The sequence below is a fragment of the Pelodiscus sinensis genome, chromosome 5, assembly GCF_049634645.1.
Source record: "Pelodiscus sinensis isolate JC-2024 chromosome 5, ASM4963464v1, whole genome shotgun sequence".
Classification (NCBI taxonomy): domain Eukaryota; kingdom Metazoa; phylum Chordata; order Testudines; family Trionychidae; genus Pelodiscus; species Pelodiscus sinensis.
Genome location: NC_134715.1, coordinates 23,602,849 through 23,623,980, shown reverse-complemented (window position 1 = coordinate 23,623,980; position 21,132 = coordinate 23,602,849). Strand labels below are relative to the sequence as shown.

The following is a 21,132-nucleotide window of genomic DNA, read 5'->3' as shown; positions in this document are numbered from 1 at the left end:
TTTACAGGCATATATGTGGCTTTTGTAGTGTACATAGGGCTTGTACAGTCTTACCACATAAAGTTAGATTTTCATTCTATAATTCATGTGTATAATGCAAGCATGTTATAGATTCATACAGTCCTTTTCACTATACAGATCTTTATAAGAACCACCATGATCCTATAGTCAGATCCACGTGTGTGACTCACTGGTGCTCTGAATGTGTGCAGAGGTCTAACTGCATGAATCTGATTGCAGGAATAGGACTCAAACAATCCGGAGCACTGAAATGCAGCCATTTCTGGGGAGCTAGGCTAGCAGCCAATCAATGATGTACAATATTAGGATAGCTGGGAATTAGCAGCATTGGTACAGATAGCTAACCTCAAACAAAATTTAAAAATATACTTCCTAACAGGTCAATATACAATTCTGGAGAATATAAGATACATAGACTACCAGGCAATAAGTACCCAAAAAAGGCACCAAAGCTTCCAGGAAGATATGGACAGCAAGCAGACAGAAGGAGACAAAATGAAACTTTAAGCAGAATTGGAAATACTAAATACATTTAGTACATAGCTCAAAATGCATAAACCTTTCACACATAAGAAGCGGTTTCTATTTCTAGTCGGCAAAAAGAAAGCCGACAGTACCAACAGGTGAACAATATATTAATTACAGTACCAACAGGTGAACAATATATTAATGTGGGACCATTTCTGGGGAAGAAACCGTAGTCCTGCAAAGTTCATCTTGAGAGGAAGAAGAGTTCTCTCCTCCTCTTGAAGCCAGTGGGAGTTGGTGCTCAGAACATCTCAGGCCCAGAGTGAGTTAAGGGAAAGAAACAACAAATGAGAAATATACAGAATGGTCTATCCTGTTTGCACTGAAGTAGCAAAACTCACATTGCCTTCCATTAGGGTAGCAGAAGCAGATCCTCAACAATTCATAGAATCGGTTATTTGTATGGGCATAATGGAAAATTTGAACACTGTGCTCTTGGAGGCTGGGGCTCAGCATGGTACTCAGCTTGATTTCACCAGTGTGCTCCTGATATAGGCAAATGAGGTAAAGGAGCAAATTTTTTACCCCAAATCTGTCTTGTCGTCAAATATGCAAATTTGTGAAAGAAATTATCACACAGTTGAAATGTTACTGTATATTTTAGAAATGTGAGCCTCTCTGTCTGTCTGTCCTTCTGTGAGTCGGTTTGTTCAAGAACTCCTAACGGGTAAAAGCTAGGACCACCAAACTTGGTATGCAGCTTCCTCTTATCCTAACATAAAGCAAGGTTTTGGTTGTGCCAGAACAATGAGACGTGCATGGAATTCAAATGTTTATTATACAATAGAAAGGGAGGGGTCTGATAAGAGGGAATTATGCTATAGAATATGCTATAGAATTATGCTGAGGGGCAGCAAAGGACCAGAGATGGGAACTGGGACAGCTATAACTCCATTGATGCAGCAGGAGGGAGGGATGGAGAAAGAGACAGCTATCTACCATATATTTCAGAGAGTTTATCTGTCTTTGTGTCTGAATGTCCCCCAGCTGGGGGAAAATGCACCCTTGGCTGTTCCCACTGCAGCTGCAGTGGCCATGGACAGGCAACTCTCACCTGGCCCCAATCCACTGTGGCCAGAGAAGTTTAGGGTTGTCCTCTCTCCCCAGGGCAGCCTGCATACTGAACTCCTCAAACCCATCCCCACTATTGAACAATCATTTGAATGAAGAAAAACAAAATGTATTTGAGTTAAAGACTTGAGCAACGCTGGATAACTCTTCTAGTCAATTAATATTTTATAATAGGAAGCAAGTCCTTATTCTCAGGTGAGGCCTTTGATCAAATATTGCTCTTGGAGAACAAATACTGTCAGTCCCTACAAAAGTAAGCAATTGAGAATAAACATTCCAGCTGTAATTTCAATGGTTTTGATTTTGGCACCATAACAACAACTTTGTTTGTATGCTAATGGTCGATGTTGACTAATCTTAATAGGGATGATCATCTTGAGATTTTTATTATCATTTCAGATGTGAAGCAGCACAGTATAAGGGATCTGTCCTCTGAAGTTGCAGTTCTACAGCAGATATATGGATCAGCTGTTGCTTCCTACAGACATCCAGGGCACTTGTGTTAATTGTTCTCAGATTAGCTCATAATTTCTATATGTTAAATGCCTTGGGTTTTCTTGATGTCTACATAAGTATTTATTATTTCTACATATGTTAAAGCAGGGAAACTTTCAAGAATGAATAAGGAATTGTAAAAATCAGGAGGTGTGTGACTAATTATGTCTTTCTTGTATATAGAAATGTTTTCTTCCCATGTTGGAAGGAATGTGTTAATACTGTAAATTGTCTTGTATCCTAAGCAGTAGATTGCAAACTTGGGGCTTGATCTTTCAAATACTAGTATGCAAAACTATAATTACCACAAGTGTGTCCATTGACTTCTTTGGGTTTATTCGCATACTAAGTACTTCACCTGGTAGTAAATATATGCTGGATGAGGCACTTGAAGATAATATCAAAGGGTATGTCTACACTACCCTCCTAGTTCGAACTAGGAGGGTAATGTAGGCATACCGCACTTGCAAATGAAGCCCGGGATTTGAATTTCCCGGGCTTCATTTGCATAAGCCGGGCGCCACCATTTTTAAATCCCGGCTTAATCAGTCTTTGTGCTGGATCATCTGAGTGACTCCGGGGAGTGTGGTTGAGCAGAAGTATCACAATGTCTATTCTTTCAAAAGGCGAGGCCATCTAAAATGTGAAGGTTAAGCGTTTATATCAAACATTATACCCAGTTCAGCTTCCAGGCTGCTGAGAAGTCCAAATGGAAAAAAAGAATCTATGCCCAAGTTTTCATGTATATGTAAAGTAGATGTTTTGTAACACTTTCTTTACAGAGCAGCTTGAAAGATCTGTGTAATGTGAGTGTGGGAGATTAATATCAGCGATTATGCAAGATTTGTGCAGAAACTGTCATGATTTGTCAAGATAATGCTAATCTTATAATAAAAGTTTATATCTCTATTAAGAGCCTCTCTTCTCTCTGCAAATTCACAATATATAATCCACACCAAATACAGATATTGGACCTGATCCTGTGTTCCTGTTGCACACTGCATGGTGCAGGCCTCAGGAACAAAAGTTACACTATTTCTCCAATAAGGCATTCTTGGCACTGTGGCTCCAAGGGACACCAGTGAGTTTTAGGCCGTGCAGCAAAGCATATTGGGGAAGAGTCGGGGGATATAAAGAGTTCTCTTCCTTAGTGTAGGAGTGATAGGAGAGGGAGCCAGACTTGCTGAAGGAGCAAGAGAGAAACTAGGAAAGAAGGTGGTGCTCTGTGTGTCTCCTGTCAAAGGGCCTGGGAAAAGGCTTTAGAAGACAATCAGGTTAATTTCATAGGCTAAATAACCCCAAGAAGTGAGTGTCTATAGCAGAACAAAGGAAATATTTTCAGTGGGACAAGCTACTGGTCAGACCTGCCCTACTTCATGCTTGAGGGGCCAAGGCCTGTGGAAGAGGAGCTTCCTTTTCTCACTGAATAACCAGTAAGGGAGACTTCAGTTGTACAATGGAGAAGATTGACAGATGCTTGAGGAAGAGCTGTGACCCAGGGAAAAGATTAGAAGAAGGCTTGAGACTCTGCTACCCCAAAAGGGTGAAATGTAATAGGCTAGCTGGTGAACAAACTACCCATCAGCAAGAGAAACTATATCTTTAGCTTAACAGAAAGCTGAGCACACAAAACACTCATGGGATTTCTAGGTGAGATGCAAAATCAAGCCCCATGAGACATGTTTCAGTGGATACAGTTTGCTCCCTGTCAGTAAAACATGGCTGAAGCGGAAGTGAAGAAAAGAAATGTTCACAGGCCAGAAGGGACCGTTAGATCATGTAGTCTGTCCTTCTGTGCAACCAAGAGCTGGAACAAAGGCACAAAACTTGCCTTTGTTTTGTGTTGCAATATGAACAACATTCAAAGATTTCAACAGTCTTAACGCAATCAGAAGGTTATGAATGTGCATGGTTGTAATCCAAGAATAAAAGATGTTTTTGGCTGACAAACAATTTATGAACAGCTACTTCAAAGTTGTATTGGGTCTTGAGTCATGATTAGTAAAGCATTGGGGAGTTCAGAAGCAAAGAATGCCCAGTGTTTGTGTTAGACAGCATTCAGATCGGGTCCAAGTGCTTATCCGTGTGGGGTAGTAAAGAGCAGTGGTCAGCATGGTGTCTGCATTTCATAGGGTTTCTTCATGCCCAGACTAACAGAACATTTGGCAGCCTTATAAGAAGTATTACTTCTAATATTGACATGGAAGTTCTGACTAAGTCTGCCTATTAGTGTTTATGCTCATTTTTAGAAACTGTGGTTAATACATTTGAATAGATCCTGCTTTAGAATGTTGATTTAGTGACAGCTTGCTGGAAGGATGGGCTGTAACTTCGTGGTGCTAATCAGTTTTGTCATATGCCCTGCTAAGCAGGGTTTGTCTAATGCCCTGAATTGGAGATGGGGCAGAAATGCACAGCTGCTGCAGGAGCTTTGGCAGACAATGGAGCCCAGATTTTCAAAGATATTTAGTAACTAATGGGTTACATTAATGGGTAGCAGGTTTAAAACAAATAAAAGAAAGTGCTTCTTCACATAGAGCACAGTCAACCTGTGGAACTCCTTGCCAGAGGACGCTATGAAGGCTAGGACTATAACACAGTTTTTAAAGAGCTAGATAAATTCATGGAGGTTAGGTCCATAAAAGGCTATTAGCCAGGGGCTAAGGAATGGTGCCCCTGGCTTCTGTTTGTCAAAGCCTGGAGAAGGATGGCTGGAGACAATTTGCTTGATCATTGTCTTTGGTCCACCCCCTCTGGGGCACCTGGCACTGGCCACTGTCATCAGACAGGATACTGGGCTATATGGACCTTTGGTCTGATCCTATGTTCTTATGTAACTAACTTGCATTGAAATCAACTGTAGTTAGGCCCCTAAAGATTTTGAGGTTCTGGCCCTATGCTAAAATGCATGCATGGAGAAAATCTCCATTCAAGATGAGCAATAATCTCGCCATCTCTCCGTCCTTCCTTTGCCCCTTATGGTGTTAGTCTGTATGCCCTGAATGCCAAACTGGGATTGTGTTCAATCCCTGCATGGGGACGGTTCCTTGTACACTCTCTCCCCACTTGCACATTAATGCCAGGATTCAAATGTGTCTTGAAATGTCCCATTTCATTCAGCCCATATGTGAGCAGAGATCACACCTCTATGTAATGCCCCGTCTTTACATCAGCATACCCTTCTCGTTTCCCTTAATCCTATCCTCTTCTTTTTATGCCTACTACTTGTAGCATCTCTCCCTATCAGAAATTTTCTTCCTCATTCATGATCTTGTTATGGAAAGAAAACAAATCAAGAGTTTTAATGTGTGATATATCATCATATCTGTGCTGGAAATGGTCATCTTTACAACAGCCTTTTGTTCATAAACATAGACAGCCAGACTTCAGGCTGTGTTATTGCCTGTCTGCCACTGCAAAGTTTATATAGTCTCCCACCCATGAGAGGAGGGATTTCTCAAATGACATAGAGCTACGGTGGCCAGGTTAGTACAATGAGCTGGGGTTGGTGCAGGTCTGTCCAGCAAAGATCCAAGACACTATTATGAGTCCTTGAGGGCATATGAAACTGGTACAAGTTAGAGCAGCAGTCAGGGGGGAAAAGCAGAACTTAAAGTTTTGGTTACAGCAGAGAATCTGACTCCCAAGTTCTTCTAAAAAGAAAAAAAAATAAAGTTACTATAAAAACAGTTCTGTGGTAGCAGACAACAGATCTAGATAATTTTTTCATCCCTAATTTCAATTATTCTTTCAATTTTTTTCCAGCTGTGGCTCTATTTAATAAGGGGATAACTATGCTAATAGTATTGCTGCTGTTATTAATATATTGTAGCTCTCTTATTAGATCAGTGGGACATTTTTCTGTTCAATACTGTGTTCTTTAACTGATTTAACTGATTTTATCGTTTGTCCTCCCTCCCTACTTACTTTTATTACTTAGCCAGCTTCACCACCCCTCCTTGAAGTTCTTGGTGAGCTAAACACACAACTGAAATACAATGACATTATAATATACCACAAAAGGAAGAGCATAAAGTAGCAACAAGCCAACTGATCAGAGCATAACGTGGACTGACTACATATGGATCAATGACTAACTTTCAGCTTCCTGATGCATGCAAATCTGTGATTTTTTTTTTCTGCTTTGTTTTTATAGAAAAGTAATAATTAAAGCCATTTTGCATACAGGGTAAGATCTAGCTGTATAGTATTCAAAAGCAGCTTCAAAGCACATTGCAATAGAATTAAGAAATTAAAACTAACTTGGTTCTAACCTACCGCATGTTGATGCATACTGGCTGCTGCTCTTCAGGGGTTGCATAAGTAGAGCCCTACAAATCTGTGGATATTTGCTTTAAATCTACAGGTATCTGCATCCGTGGATGAGGATGCAGATATCCTCAGCTCATTTTTGTGGAAGTAGTTACAAATTTTGTATCCGCGCAGGGCTTTGTCTGTAAACTTTACAGTTAAGGCCTTTTCCAGTTCCTCTGCTTCTGAGCTATCTCTTGCAGGCTCTTGGGCAAGAGGTGGAGACCTTGAATTTAGCTGTTAAAATTAAAACTGTGAATGTTAGGGCTGGGGACCTTAGGGAAGTTTGTCAGGCTCTGAAATCTGCAGCCTCAGACCTACTTCTGGAAAGCAAAATAGAATATTACCCTATCCCTTGAGGCTAGGTGACACAGTTAGAAGCAGTGACACCAGCTGCCTCTAAGAGCACCTCTCAATGCACTGTTGGAGTTGATCTTGCTGGATTTTGATCATCCTCATCAGCCTTGGTCATATTTTCCAATGATCTTCTTTTAAATGTTACTTAAAGGAAAGGGACACTGTGAACACATTAGTGTAATCCCTATGGCTTTATCTTTCCAAAGACTTAGTACTTGGGCTTCATCTAATTTTGTTTTTCAGTAGAAACACTATACTGCCAAGAATCCAAAATTTGGAAGGATTCCTCATGTCAAGCCTTGTATTTAATGGATTATCTCAATGAAAACAAGCCCAGTATAAGAGCCTATCTCAAAGAAGAAAATCAGCCAGACCAAGTAATAACAAAATTCATTAACTACTTAGTTTCTGAAAAATTTGTTCTGTGCATTCTAAATTCAGTATGTCCATTTCAGACTTAATGGACAAGACTCCATGGGAATGTTTTAGCGAGCTGCAATTGGAGACTGGCTGCCTGGCAACAGACTGCTGCTGGATCATGAGCAAGCGAAGATGGCCACCAGCAACAGACCTCATCCTGGTCTGCATTGTGGCATACATAACAGAGAGAGCTTTATCTGGATTTCTATAGTGAATGCAGAAAGCAGTGACTTCATCTTACTGCATAACTGAGCCACTACTGAATTAGGCCCATTGGACATTTCATATAAAAGGGGACCTAAATGTGAACCCCCTTAATTTTAGCTTTGTAAAACTATCCTGAGTTTTAACTAACCTATCTCTAGCAATATCCTGTTTGGTGAGTGGATAAAGCATAGTACTTAGTCCAAAGAAGCTATGAGAGAGGGAATTTGGGGTTATAGAAAACGACTTCCATTATCCCTTTTCTCATCTACTCGGGTTCTGACACTGCTCCCATCGCCATGGTTACTGCACGCCTTCTGGACAATACATTAAGTAAAGTGACTAGCATCAGTCCTATGTGGTTCATTCTGCTTCCCGAGTGGAAAATTGTGGGTGGGTTCTGTGATTTTATTATTCCCCTTCGGTTTGTTTTTGAGGTTTTCCCCCCTGGTGCTAAGTGCTCTTATATATGAAGATGTGGTTGAAGAATTGCATTGTGCACTGGTCTGGCAGGGAACCAGTTTTGGGCCACTTCCTACTTCCTGCAGGAGTCTAGACCAGCCCCCAAGAATACTCTGTCTCCTGCAGAGATTAGTTTCATCCTTGCAGTAGTATGTGTAATATACAAAGATGTGAAATAGACACTATTCCTGGCTTGCCCTGATGGGAAATCAGAACTATGCGCCTAATATTTGCTTTCTTCTTTCTTTCATTCAGATTCTCAGTCTTCTCCTGGGCAAGACACTCAGCAATCCCTGCAAATACATACTGCACATTATTTGATTGGGATATGGGGAAAATGATAGCTAAAATCCATGTCAAAGCACTTGTTTTTAGAAAATGCCAAGTTCTTTGCTTATTCAAACATACTTTACATTATATTTACATCACATTTCAGCATATCATGTCCCAAAATGAATAATATTTCATGGCTACATTGAATCTGCATGGTAAATAGTATCATGCAACAAATAAGAGTGATAGAGCGGTATTTTGAAAGCACTGCAGTAGTGTTATGAAAAGATGCATTGCTTTCTGTGAAACTGTTCTTCGTGGTACAGCTACAGGGTCTTACTTTCTCTGATATTACAATAATATCCTTGCAGCCTTGATGCAAAAATAAAATGGAATTTACAGTATATTTATTGCCGCCTCTGTTCCCTTTGTTATTTCCTACATCTAGTTCACCATGTTCCCAATGTAAACCTTTGAAGAACCATAGACCCACCTAATATACCTTCCTCATACATTCCACTTCCAATGTAAAAAAGCCTATTTGCAATTTCAATAATGCATGAATTAGTAGTTTGCCATATCCACTGAGTTATTGTCAGGCAAAGCAGTCTGTAATAGCCTTAAGCGTGTTTTTCTGGTTGTTGTTTTTCTCCACTTGGCTTAAATTTGTGGAACTCGTGCTTGTACCAGACATTCTGTATTCATTTGAGAACACTGATGTCATGTCTTTCAGTTCATGTGTATATCTGATGATCAACAGTCTAACTGCACCGTATTCATCTGAGAAGCCGGTTCATACTAATAGATCTCATGCATCATTTCTTGTTGACCACTAGATGGCTGCAATTTAAAGCTTTTTTGCACCTCATCATGTAATAATGCTTCAGAGGGGTAGCCAAGTTAGCCTGTAACAGGAAAAACTTAAAAAACAACAAATAGTCTAGTAGCACCTTAAAGACTAACAAAACCTGTAGAGTATCAGAGGGGTAGCCATGTTAGTCTGAATCTGCAAAAGCGGCGAGGAGTCCTGTGGCACCCTATAGACTAACATGTAGATGGTATCATGAGCTTTCATGGGTACAACCCATTCGTCAGTTGACCGGAGTGTAGAAATGGTAACTCAGTATCTGTCTGAGAAGGGTATTGCTGTTTCTAGCCTCTGCTATAACTTTCTTTAACATATGACACATTCCTTCCTCACATAAGCTGTGAAATAGCCCCACACACTGCTTCATCTTTTACAACTGTAAAGTGCACAGTTATGCATAATGATTACAAATGTTCTGTGGAAGTGATGCAGCCAAATAGAGAGAAATTTAGATTCGGGGGTCTGATTCTCCACTCTCTTTATCCCTGTTTTCCATCAGTATAAAAGCAGTGTGATGAAGTTGAGGATAAACCTCATTCTTTTAAAGTGTTTTTCAAAACTGAATAGGAATAGAAATAGTTATGATTTTTAAACTTTTCAAATAGAAGATTTTTCAAATACTCCCCAGTCATTTTGTAAGCTCAGATCAGCAGCATTGTGAATGAACACAAGAAAGTGAACTGAGTGCAGTGAAAAAAGTAAGCAAACATAAGAAATAAGTACAAATAAGCTTGATTTATTGTTTTAAATCTGATGCTTCAAACAATCTATGTTGGCCATTTCAAAGTCAGACAGGACTCACAGGGTACGTCTAAACTACATGCCTCCGTCGACGGAGGCATGTAGATTAGCCAGATCGGCAGAGGGAAATGAAGCCGCGATTAAAATAATTGCGGCTTCATTTAAATTTAAATGGCTGCCCCGCTCTGCCGATCAGCTGTTTGTCGGCAGATCGGGGCAGTCTGGATGCGACGCGCCGACAAAGAAGCCTTTCTTGATCGGCACAGGTAAACCTGGTTTCACGAGGCATACCTGTGCCGATCAAGAAAGGCTTCTTTGTCGGCGCGTCGCGTCCAGACTGCCCCGATCTGCCGACAAACAGCTGATCGGCAGAGCGGAGCAGCCATTTAAATTTAAATGAAGCCACGATTATTTTAATCGCGGCTTCATTTCCCTCTGCCGATCTGGCTAATCTACATGCCTCCGTCAACGGAGGCATGTAGTTTAGACACACCCACAGATTTGTCAGACCGCTCTGTTTATTTCAGCAAAGCTCTGCTAAAATGCATCCAGAAAAATGTGAGCACCATGCAAGGTTCAAACCCCTTGATTTATACAGTCAAAAGGCCAAGTTAACAGGCTCAAAAGAGGGGCAAAACTTCACATTATCAGTGTGGTTAAGTATCTTCATTTCAATATCAAGCACACAGCAATCTCCTGTCCATATCTCCCTGATTATCTGAAATTGCTTTCTGCCTAACACCTAATGTTCCTTTTCCTGTTAAACTCAGGCCCATCTGGCTAGCACCTTGATCTGCATACCTACAATCAACATTAACATACTTTTCTTCTTCCTCTTAAAAGACAAACAGAATTCCTTCAACTTATTCAATTATTACAGCACAATTCATCTTTCTCTTAGGGTGTGTCTACACTGGGCCACTTATTCCGGAAAAGCAGCCGCTTTTCCGGAATAAGCCGCGAGCTGTCTACACTGGCCGCTTGAATTTCCGGAAAAGCATCGACGCTGTACTGTACAAAATCAGCCGCTATTCCGGAAACCGTACGCTACTCCCACTCGGGCATAAGTCCTTTTTCCGGAAAAGCTTTTCTGGAAAAGGGCCAGTGTAGACGCGCTTTTCCGGAAAACCGCATCGTTATCACGGAAACTCCGCGGCCAATGTAGACGCTCCTTTTCCGGAAAAGCTGAGAACAGAATAGTATTCCGTTTTAAGCATTTCCGGAAATTCATGCCAGTGTAGACGTAGCTGTTTTGTTAGTCTATATAGTGCTACCAGACCGTTTGTGGTTTTTTTCTGTAACAGACTAACTCGGCTACCCCCGGAAGCTCACTCTTGCTTGGTTGGGAAGCAGGCAGGACCTAGCTGCCAAGGAAGCTAGAGAATTCCTGACTTAGAGCAGCGCTGGGAAAGACAGACAGAGAACTGGGGAAGCTCTGGCCAGGCAAGCTCCCAGGCTGAGGGCCGGAAGCAAGGCCTGAGTCTACTAGGGCTGTAGAGATGCAAAGGGAGCAGGTCCACATCATGTTGCCAATGATGAGTGACCTTTTCAGACTGCAGTTTGTCCCTGAGGTAAGGGGCTAGATGAAGACTGGCAGTGGGTCACTGAGCCAAAGTGGGCATATGGGTTGGGGGTTCCCAGAAGGGTTGCCAGATGGTTTCAACAAAAATACAGGACACACTTGACATTACATCACAATCTACATTACATCTTACTTAGAAAATACTGGACATTTATATTTTCTCAGTTTGTTTCCCGAACAGAAAGCTCAAATACTGGACTGTCTGGTTCAAAACCAGACACCTGGCAACCTTAGTTCCCAAAGTGGGAGGATCCTAGAGGGTGGGACACTCTGGTAAGGCAGTACCCAGAGGTGGAGGGAAAAAATAGGTAACTATGGGTGAGATACTGGCTCTAGGGTTGAATGAGCTAATTCCCAAGTGACCAGCAGGAGATGGCTGGGGCAATGAGTCATGCTCAGTTACAATCCCTATTGTCAGAACATTTCAACTGTGTCCATAGTCCTAATTTATTGAACTATTCCAATATTAGTAGCAAGTTCAAACTGCTCCAAATACAAGCTGGAAGAAAATATCCAGAAATGTCTCCCCTAGCAATGAAGTCCACTGAATCAATCTCATTTTATCAAGAGTTGTATTTTAGTTCAGCTGTTTCAGCTCCTGTAATTATTAGAACAGTTATGGAAATAATTCTCCCAAGACTATTGCCCATCTACTATATGAGTTATCTTAGGGCAAGTTTTGACCAGGTATCTGCCATATACCCTTGTGAAGATCCATTTCATAGAGTTAATGTTGCTGCAATCACAGTATCATCTGTTGCAAACTTAATGAAGATTTGCTTTGCCTAGTGCCTTCCTTGTGATTGATTTCTAAGGATCCACGGTTTGTTTCTGCTTTAACTGTGTGCACCTAGTTTGTTGTTTTCTTATTTTGGTACTGCAAAATGAATAAAAAACTTAACAGAAAATGCAGTTCATGGTCAATCCAGCCTTCTTTGAGTACAACTGACCTGTGATGTCTTTGTGGTGTTGGCATTTATTTATCAGAAATGCAAAGGATGCATTTATTCATAAGCATTTTTTTTCTTAGAAAGGCCCTGTGTCTCTCTTCAAAGGGAATTGTAATGATGAGGTGATAAGCAAATATTTTATGAATTACCTAGTATAGACTTAGCTTATAATACTCACCTAAAGGGTATGTCTTAATAAATTCTGTTACTTCCCTGATTTTGGAAAGATAATAGATAGAACTTTCTGTAGTTTAAAACACTCATTTAGGTCATATTGAATTCTAAGTATGCAAAAAAAAAAGCTTTCGGGCAACATTCAAACTGAAAAATGAAGCACTCAGATGTCAAGCAATGTAAAATTAAAATTGAAAACTCAATCTAATCTGTGTTTCCTGAGGGTATGTTATAAAATATAAACAGGCTTTTATCAGGAGAGCCATTTGCAATATAAAGTGTACATATACTTTATGTATGATGCTGAAATATCAAATAAAATAGTCTCTATATCTTTGACAGTGTATATGAGCAATAGTTCAATTTTATTTTTTTTAATTGTTCATTTTAATTGTCGTTTTGTTGCTGTTTCATCATAGTCACCTGTTCTGAGGTAGTCAAGGATGTTAGTATATTTATAGGTAAAGTTGTGCTTAAATTAATTAGCCTGATCATTCTCTCTTCAAAGTTAATGGCAAAACTATCACTGGTTTCAATAGAACAGGATTCAAATTGATATGTGGAAGATCTCAGCCAAGCTTCTTTTGGCTGAAAATGTTAAGTTACTCTCTCGTTCAGTTGCTTTCAAAAGTATAAGCCATCCTTTCCTGCCTTGGTTTGTCTCCCTCTCTACACAAACATATAGGGTCTTGTTTTCAAAGACACCAAATTTGGTGGCTCTTACCATTTAGGAGGAGTTCTTGAACAGATAGACACACTCTAAAAATATATAGATAGATAGATTTCTGTTGGAATATTAGTGTTGATCTCAACTATTCGATTTACTTGCCTTTATTGACACATGTTCCAATGGGCTGGAGGAGAAAGGTGTTTTGCCTGTTTATATTTACTTTCCAAACAATGGAGTTATAGCAGTGATGAAAATGGCCTAGAAGTCCGCCCCTTAGATCTAAGACCTAAGTGTAACCCTAGGAATTTGGCCCATAAGCTTTTTTCATAAAATAGATGAATGTTTTACAATTTATATTGCTCCTGCCATGCTGCTCCCAGAGTAGCAAAGTAATATAGCACTAGTACACAGCTGCCATGAGAATTCTAATCACCTATGATTATGTGACTTTAGTTGCTGAGATCCTTAGAATCTGTTCTCTTTTTGGGCATTGCCTCTCAGCTCAAGAAAGCCTTCAAAGGGACTGGTGGAGGCCCCTGTCAGAGACCAAATGTCAGATTAGCTAGAGCAGTTTGGTGGCAGTAACTATGTTCTCATATTAAGGCAGCGGTGGGCAAATACCAGCCTGTGGGCCAGACCCAGTTCACCAGGAATAGCCCTTGGTGGGCCACTGTTGATATATTTACCTGCATCTCCACAGGTACAGACACTTGTAGTTCCTGTTGGTGGCGGATCACCATTCCCAGCAATCCATGGCCAATGGGAGCTGCAAGTGCCCATACCTGCAGAGGTGCAGATAAATACAGCAGCAACCCACAATTGTCTTATTGCCCTTTCCTACACCGAAGGAGTACTATTACTACTCTATTTGGGGGTATTAAAAATTTGAGATGCTTTCTAGGATCAGCACTGACTGTACCTTTCAAGTTGTAAATACTGGCAACATTCAGACCTCACCAAGTATTAAATGTCAAGTTGGCACAGGGAGAAGGGAAAGAATGTAGAAGATGAGCTCATTCAAAGGAGGATTTACAATAAGCCCTTTTCCACAATTGCAAAACTAAGCACATTTAAAGCTCTACCCAAAAGGCACCAGTATGCACTAATTTGCTGGATGGAAGACAGGATAAAACAGGACATAAGTTTCCATGCTAAGGGAGGGAGAGTAGACCTTTTTTTTTTTAAGCAAAAAAGAGAGAGAGGGAGAGAACAGACAGGCCTGTAAAGCTACATCTACACTGCATGCTTATTTCAAAATAAGATATTCTAGAATAGTTATTCTGAAATAGCTTATTTTGAAATAGCACGTCTACACAGCAGAGAAGCCTCAAAATTAGTCTGAGGCAGGCTTTCCTAATGTAGACATGCTAATTTGATTTAGAGCCCAAGGAGGCACTAAGGAGGAATAATTTAGGGTACATCTAGACTACATGCCTCTGTCGTCAGAGGCATATAGATTAGGCTACCAGACATAGGAAAATGAAGCGGCGATTTAAATAATCGCCACTTCATTTAAATTTACATGGCTGCCGCGCTGAGCCAACAAACAGCTGATCAGCTGTTTGTCAGCTCAGCGCGATAGTCTGGACGCACGGGTGTCGACATCAAAGGTATTTGTCGACCACCCAGGTATGCCTCCTGGGATGAGGTATACCTGGGTGGTCGACAAATACCTTTGATGTCGACACCTGCATGACCACACTATCGCTGAACAGCTGTTTGTTGGCTCAGCACGGCAGCCATGTAAATTTAAATGAAGCGGCGATTATTTAAATCACCACTTCATTTTACTATGTCTGGTAGCCTAATCTACATGCCTCTGGCGACAGAGGCATGTAGTCTAGACGTACTCTTAGAATGGCCCTGGTGAGGGGCTATTTCAAAATAGCAGCAGTGGAGCATCTGCGCATGCTTTATTTTGAAATATCTATTTCATAATAGGCATTATTCCTCAGAATGAGGTTTACAGATTTTGGAATAAGCCATCCGTTATTTCAAAATTATTTCAAAATTACAGAATGGCCATGTTATTTCAAAATAATGTTATTTCAACATTGTTTTTGCAGAAACTGACTAACATGGCTACCTCTCTGAGGGTACGTCTACACTACAGTGCTAATTCGAACTAACTTAGTTCGAATTAGTTAATTCGAACTAAGCTAATTCGAACTAAGCTAATTCGAACTAACGCGTCTAGAACTAAAAACTAGTTCGAATTAGCGTTTTGCTAATTCGAACTAGCGTGTCCACACTGATTGGACGCAGGGGTGCATTTAAAGGCAGCTGAAACCGGTTCTGGCAGGGCATCAGGTCAGTAGTTGCTTTGTGTGGCTGCTGTCTGAGGCTATCTGAGGCTCAAGCTTAAAGGGACCCCCCTGGACAGCCGGTTCTCAGCTTTTCTTGCTTGCTTGCCAACCTTGCCGAGGGACAGCAAAGCGTCGGTCTCTGTGCCCGTCTGTGTCGGTGCTTCCCTTCGGGGGGGACCGCCGCAGGTGGCAACATGGAGCCAGAGCTCGCCCTGCACCTTCTGGTGCATTTTCTGGACTTGCTGCTGCAAGCCTGCCACCAATGGCTCGAGGCTGCCTGGCACCTCCTAGTGCATATCAGCCCCCTGCCTCTCCACCTGGCCACCCTGGGGGCCGTGGAGGAGCCGCGGCGGAGCCCCGGCACAGGCGTGCCCCGCCGCGTCTGGTGTCTGGACACCAGCAGCGACTAGTGGGACCACATCGTCCTGGAGCGCTGGGAAGAACGACAGTGGACCCAGAACTTCAGGATGAGGAGGGTCACCGTCCTGGAGCTCTGCGAGTGGCTCGCCCCTGCCCTGCGCAGAAAGGACACTCGCATGAGGCTCGCCATCCCCCTCCAGAAGCGGGTGGCCATCGCCCTCTGAAAGCTCTCCATGCCGGACAGCTACCAATCCGTCGGGAACCAGTTCGGCGTGGGGAGATCCACCGTCGGAGCGGTGCTCATGCAGGTATGGCACTCTTCGGCCACCGAGCCGGGGGAAAGGGGGCTGCGAGGAGGGGATGGGCTGCCCCAGGGACAAACGGGGGCGGGAGGAGGCGAACGCGCCCCGCACCGGAGGGGTCGGTCTGTCCCGGCCGTACTACACACCGCCAGGGGGGTTGCTTCCGGGAGTGGGGCGCAGGGCACTGCCAGGGCACGAACGCTCCCAGCCACCTGGGCGCCCCACTGATTGGCACTTTGCTGTATCTCTCTCCGCAGGTGGTCAAGGCCATCAACCGGGTGCTGCTCCGCAGGGTGGTCCGACCCGGACGCCATCATCCGGGGATACGGCGCCCTCGGCTTCCCCAACTGCGGGGGGGCCATCAACGGGATGCTCATCCCCATCCGTGCCCCGGAACATCAGGCGTCCTGTTACGTGAACCACAAGGGGTACTTCTCCGTGAACCTGCAGGCCGTGCGTGACCACCGGGGACAGTTCACGGACATTAATGTGGGCTGGTCCGGCAAAGCACACGACGCCCGGGTGTACCGCAACTCCTCTGTGTGCCAGCGGCTGCAGGATGGGACCTTCTTCCCCGACCGCCACATCAGGGTCGGGGACGTGGACATGCCCGTGTGCCTGGTGGGGGATGCCGCCTACCCACTGCAGCCGTGGCTGATGAAGCCGTACACGGGGCACCTCAATCCCTCCCGCCAGGCCTTCAATGCCAGGCTGACCAGGGCCCGCATCGTGGTGGAGGGGGCCTTCGGGCGACTGAAAGCCCGCTTTCGATGCCTCCTTACTCGTCTGTACCTGGCTGAGCACAACATCCCTCCCATGGTGGCAGCATGTTGTGTGCTCCACAATTTGTGTGAGCGAAAGCGGGAGGCTTTCCTACCAGCCTGGATGGCTGAGGCTGACCACATGGCTGGACACTACGGTCAGCCCCGCACTGCCGCCGTCCGGGAAGCCCAGCGGGGGGCCATCCAGATCCGGGAAGCCCTGCGGGAGAGCTTCCTGGTGGAGGAGGAGGACTGACCTCTCCCTTGCATGCCCCACTGGGGCCTTCTTCCACCCTTCCCCCCTTCCCCTTTCCCCTCCCTACCTACTGTAAAATAAAGACACCCGTTTTTCAACCAAAAACGTCTGTTTATTTCACATAACTGGGGTGGGGGGAGGGAGGAATGAGGGTGGGAGAGGGGAGGGGGAAACCTGGGACGAGGGAGCTGGAAGGGGAGGGAAGGGAGGAAGGGAAAGGAAAGCTCAGGGGTGGGAGTCCGTCTGCCTCTCCCATCTCGCCACACTGCGGGTCCGGGGGCGTTGGTGGGGAATGGTTGTGGAGGGTGGGGCAGGAGGGACGGGGGGTGTGGAGGAAGCAGAAGCGGGAGCAGGAGGGGGAGCTGGGGGAGCAGCAGGGGGACCAGCAGAGGGAGCAGCAGGGGGAGCAGGGAGAGCAGGAGCAGGAGCAGGAGCAGGAGGAATTGGGAAGCAGTCGAGCAGGCTCTGGAGGTGGCCTCGCAGGGCATGGCCCTGCTCCTCCAGGGCCTCCAAACTCCTCCGGCACAGCCTCAGGTCCTCCTGGACCCAGTGGTCCTGGAGACGGATCTGTTGCTCCAGGAACTGGAGGTGCCGCCTCTGGTAGTCCTCCTGGTTCCTGGCTCTCCTGCTTGCCCGGGCACGGGCAGCTGCTGCAGGCGGGGTGGTGCGCCCTGCAGGCCCAGGTGCTGCGGCTGTGGTGCAACAAGACCAGCGGTCAATTACCCTAGAGGCCCAGGTGTGTGAAACCCAGCTCCCCTCTGCAAGGCCAGGGCCCCTGCAGGATCCCCAGCTGCTGCTCCTTGGTGGGCAAGCCCAGGCACATGGTCCCGGGGCTCCCTCTCGCCCCAGCCCCCCGTACACATAAGGGGAGCACGATGGTACTCACAGGTGGACGCCTCCCCGGCCTCGGACTACACAGGCGAGCGGCTCTGTGGGGTGCCTCGAGGGTCCCAGGTCCTGGGCAGGCTGCCAGCAGGCTCCTGGCTCTCAGAGCCCTCCTCCTTCTCCTCCGTCTCCTGGCGCAGTCCCTCTGCCCCGGGGTCTATCACGTCCCGGGGGCAGGGACGGCATGAGCCCCCAGGAGGCGGTCCAGGGCGTGGAAGTGGGGGCAGGCCTCCGGGTCGGCCCCTGGCAGGCAGGCCCGGGAGTAGGACTGCCGCAGGTCTTTGATCTTGCAGTGCACCTGCTCCTGGCTGCACTGGTGGCCCCTGGCGGCCAGGCTGGCAGCCATGCAGCCGTAGACTGCCGTGTTCCTGTGGCTAGTGCGGAGATCGTGGACATTGGAGGCTTCCCCCCAAACCTCGATGAGGTCCACGATCTCTGCACTTGACCAAGTGGGTGCCTGCCTCTTGCGTCCCCGGGCAGGCTCCTGGGAGCCGCCAGGCTGGTCCTGGGGAGCAGTGGAGGGCTGGGTGTCCTCGGGTGGCTGGCTCATGTTGTGGCAGGTGCAGGGTCTGCTGGCTGGGTGCTGGCAGCCTTGCAACTGGCACAAACTGTGTAACCAGCCCGTGGCCCTTTAAGGGCTCCGGGGCCGGGAGGGGGGCAATAGAGTTTGCCTGGTGTTGGCCAGAGTGGCCACCAGGGCAAGCTGGGAAGGGCTAGCCTCCCACTAGTTCGAATTAAGGGTCTACACAGCCCTTAATTCGAACTATCTAGTTCGAACTAGGCTTAATCCTCGTAAAATGAGGTTTACCTAGATCGAACTAAGCGCTCCATTAGTTCAAATTAAGTTCGAACTAACGGAGCGTTAGTGTAGCGCCTATGAAAGTTAGTTAGAACTAACGTCCGTTAGTTTGAACTAACTTTGTAGTGTAGACATACCCTGAAACTTTTCATTAATAATGTTCAGGCCCTCTACATTATGTTTCACTAGGACTCCTGACTGAGCCAGCTTACTACAACAATTTCAGCGCCATGATAATTAAACTGATGTTGTTACACAAAGTATAAAGTTTAAGTTTAACTGAGTAGAAGCTATTATGCAAATATGTTCCTTCTTTGCATAGACTGGTCTGATATGTTAAATCTGCTGTCTTACCAGCATGTTGCTGAATTATTGTAGATAAAAGAATTTCCCCGCACTCAGGGATCCATCTCAAATGGAGAATAACATTTAGCATTTCAATAATTCTATCCATAGAAATCAAAGTGCTTTCTAAAGAAGAGAAAGTACCATTAACCCCATTTTTCTGATGGGGGAGGAACTGAAACTCAGAAGTGCAGTGACTCCATTCCCTTCCCCCTTCCCACAGCCTAAGGTTTTATTTCCACTCTGTCTGGTTATTACTGATATATTGTGTATCAATCACAATCAGGGACAGAGTGCAATATAGAATCCAGGGCCGGATCTACACTAGGAAATTAGGTCAGTATAACTACATTGCTCAGGACTATGAAAAATCCATACCCAGAGTGACACAGTTAAACAGACCTAACCCTGGTATACAGAACGCCAGGGCAACAGGAGAACTTTACTGTCAACCAAGCTACTGCTTTTCAGGGAGGTGGACTATCGAGGCTGGTAGGAGAAACCCTTCCATCAGTGTGGGGAGTGTCTTTACAGAAGCATTATAGCAACACAGTAGTGCTGCTGTAGCATTTTACATAGACAAGCCCGAAATCTCCTTACAATCTTGTGTCTTATCCACATAGACCTAATTGCCTCCCTATTGTACCTAACAATGTGATCAATGACCTTGCACTCTTTGATATGCTTAAATGCCCATTGGTGTTTTTTAGGAGACTTGTGCACCTGAAACTATAACTGAAATCACTGGGAGTTGTGCGGGTATTAGTCACACTTTTAAAAAGATTCATCCCATTTACTACCCTCATTCTAGTCTGGGTCTGGTCCACTCCGCCGCCGGCTACCGCCCGACGTAATTACCCTCCGCTTCTGCCGTCCCTTCGCCCTCTGTGCTCCCCCTCCACTCACTTTCCTCGCGGCTCCCTCTGGGTTCGCACCGCCTTCCCTCCTCCACATTCCACCCCCCTTCCCTTGGTGCCCCCGTGCCCTTTATACCGCCTCCGCTGCGGTGGTTCTCCTCACCCCCACACTTCTGGGTTCCTGCCCCGACGCCCAGCGTCGCGCCCGTGACATCATCAGTGCGCCCGGGCGCTTGGTGATGACACGCCCTCTCCTCGTCGCTGGGCATTCCCGGGGCCGCTCAGCTCGTGTTGTCAGCTCCCCCTTCACCGGCCACATCCTGCGGCGTCGGCGAGTGACGGGGTTGCTCCACCCTGTCACAGGTGCTGATGTCTTTAAAATACAAAGCAATGATTTTGTTTCTCTTTAAGCAACTATTTTGCTAGGATGGATTGTTTCCCACCCCCTCTTGGGATCTGCTTCAAAGGCTGCCAAAGGGGCAGAGAAAGAAGGGATCTAAAGAGCATCTAGCAACTTGGTGTCTCTCTGGGTATGTTTACATAGCAAAGCTATTTCAAAATAACAGCCCTTATTTCGAAATAACTTTCCGTGTCTACACAGCCAAACTGCTATTTCAAAATAAATAAGCGGAGCGCTTATTTCGAATTTGGTAAACCTCATTCTATGAGGAATAATGCCAAATTCAAAATAGTTATTTCGAAATAAGTGCTGTGTAGTCACTTATTTCAAAATACGGGGCCTCCAGCCTTCCCAGGGTACCCTGGTGGCCACTCCAGCCTCAACCAAGAACACTCCTCTCCCTCCCTGCTTCCCAGAGCCCTTAAAGGGGTAGACTCTGGCCACAGTGCCTGTGCCAGCTCCAAGCCTGCCAGCCCAGAGCCAGCAACTGCTCCTAACCCAGTGGCCCCAAAACATGAGCCAGCAAGCCACAGGCAGCCAGCCCTCCACCGCTCCCCAGGAGCAGTCTGCCAGTTCCCAGGAGCGGGCGCCTTCCTGGTCCAGGGTGGAGATCATGAACCTTATTCAGGTTTGGGGGGGATGCCCCCAACATACGTGATCTTCACAGGAGATGGAGGAACCCGGCCTTCTATGGCAGGATAGCTGCCAGCCTGGCCACCAAAGGCGACACGCAC

The 21,132-nt window shown here is 45.3% G+C and overlaps 1 protein-coding gene across 10 annotated transcripts in view; it reads left to right on the top strand.

The window, feature by feature from the left end:
* Positions 1-3,024, top strand: part of EMCN (endomucin) — a 93,038-nt gene extending 90,014 nt beyond the window's left edge. For 9 of the 10 annotated variants that reach the window (XR_012904053.1, XR_012904052.1, XR_001368135.3 and 6 more), the window contains 2 exons: positions 1,657-1,815; positions 2,020-3,024. Coding sequence is in view for 1 of the 10 variants with exons in the window: in XM_075929663.1 (XP_075785778.1) it covers positions 2,020-2,025 (6 nt within the window). In the remaining 9 variants the exon portion in view is untranslated. The remainder of the gene's footprint in view (positions 1-1,656; positions 1,816-2,019) is intronic. The other variant, XM_075929663.1, reaches the window with a different exon arrangement.
* The last annotated feature ends 18,108 nt before the right edge of the window (positions 3,025-21,132 follow it).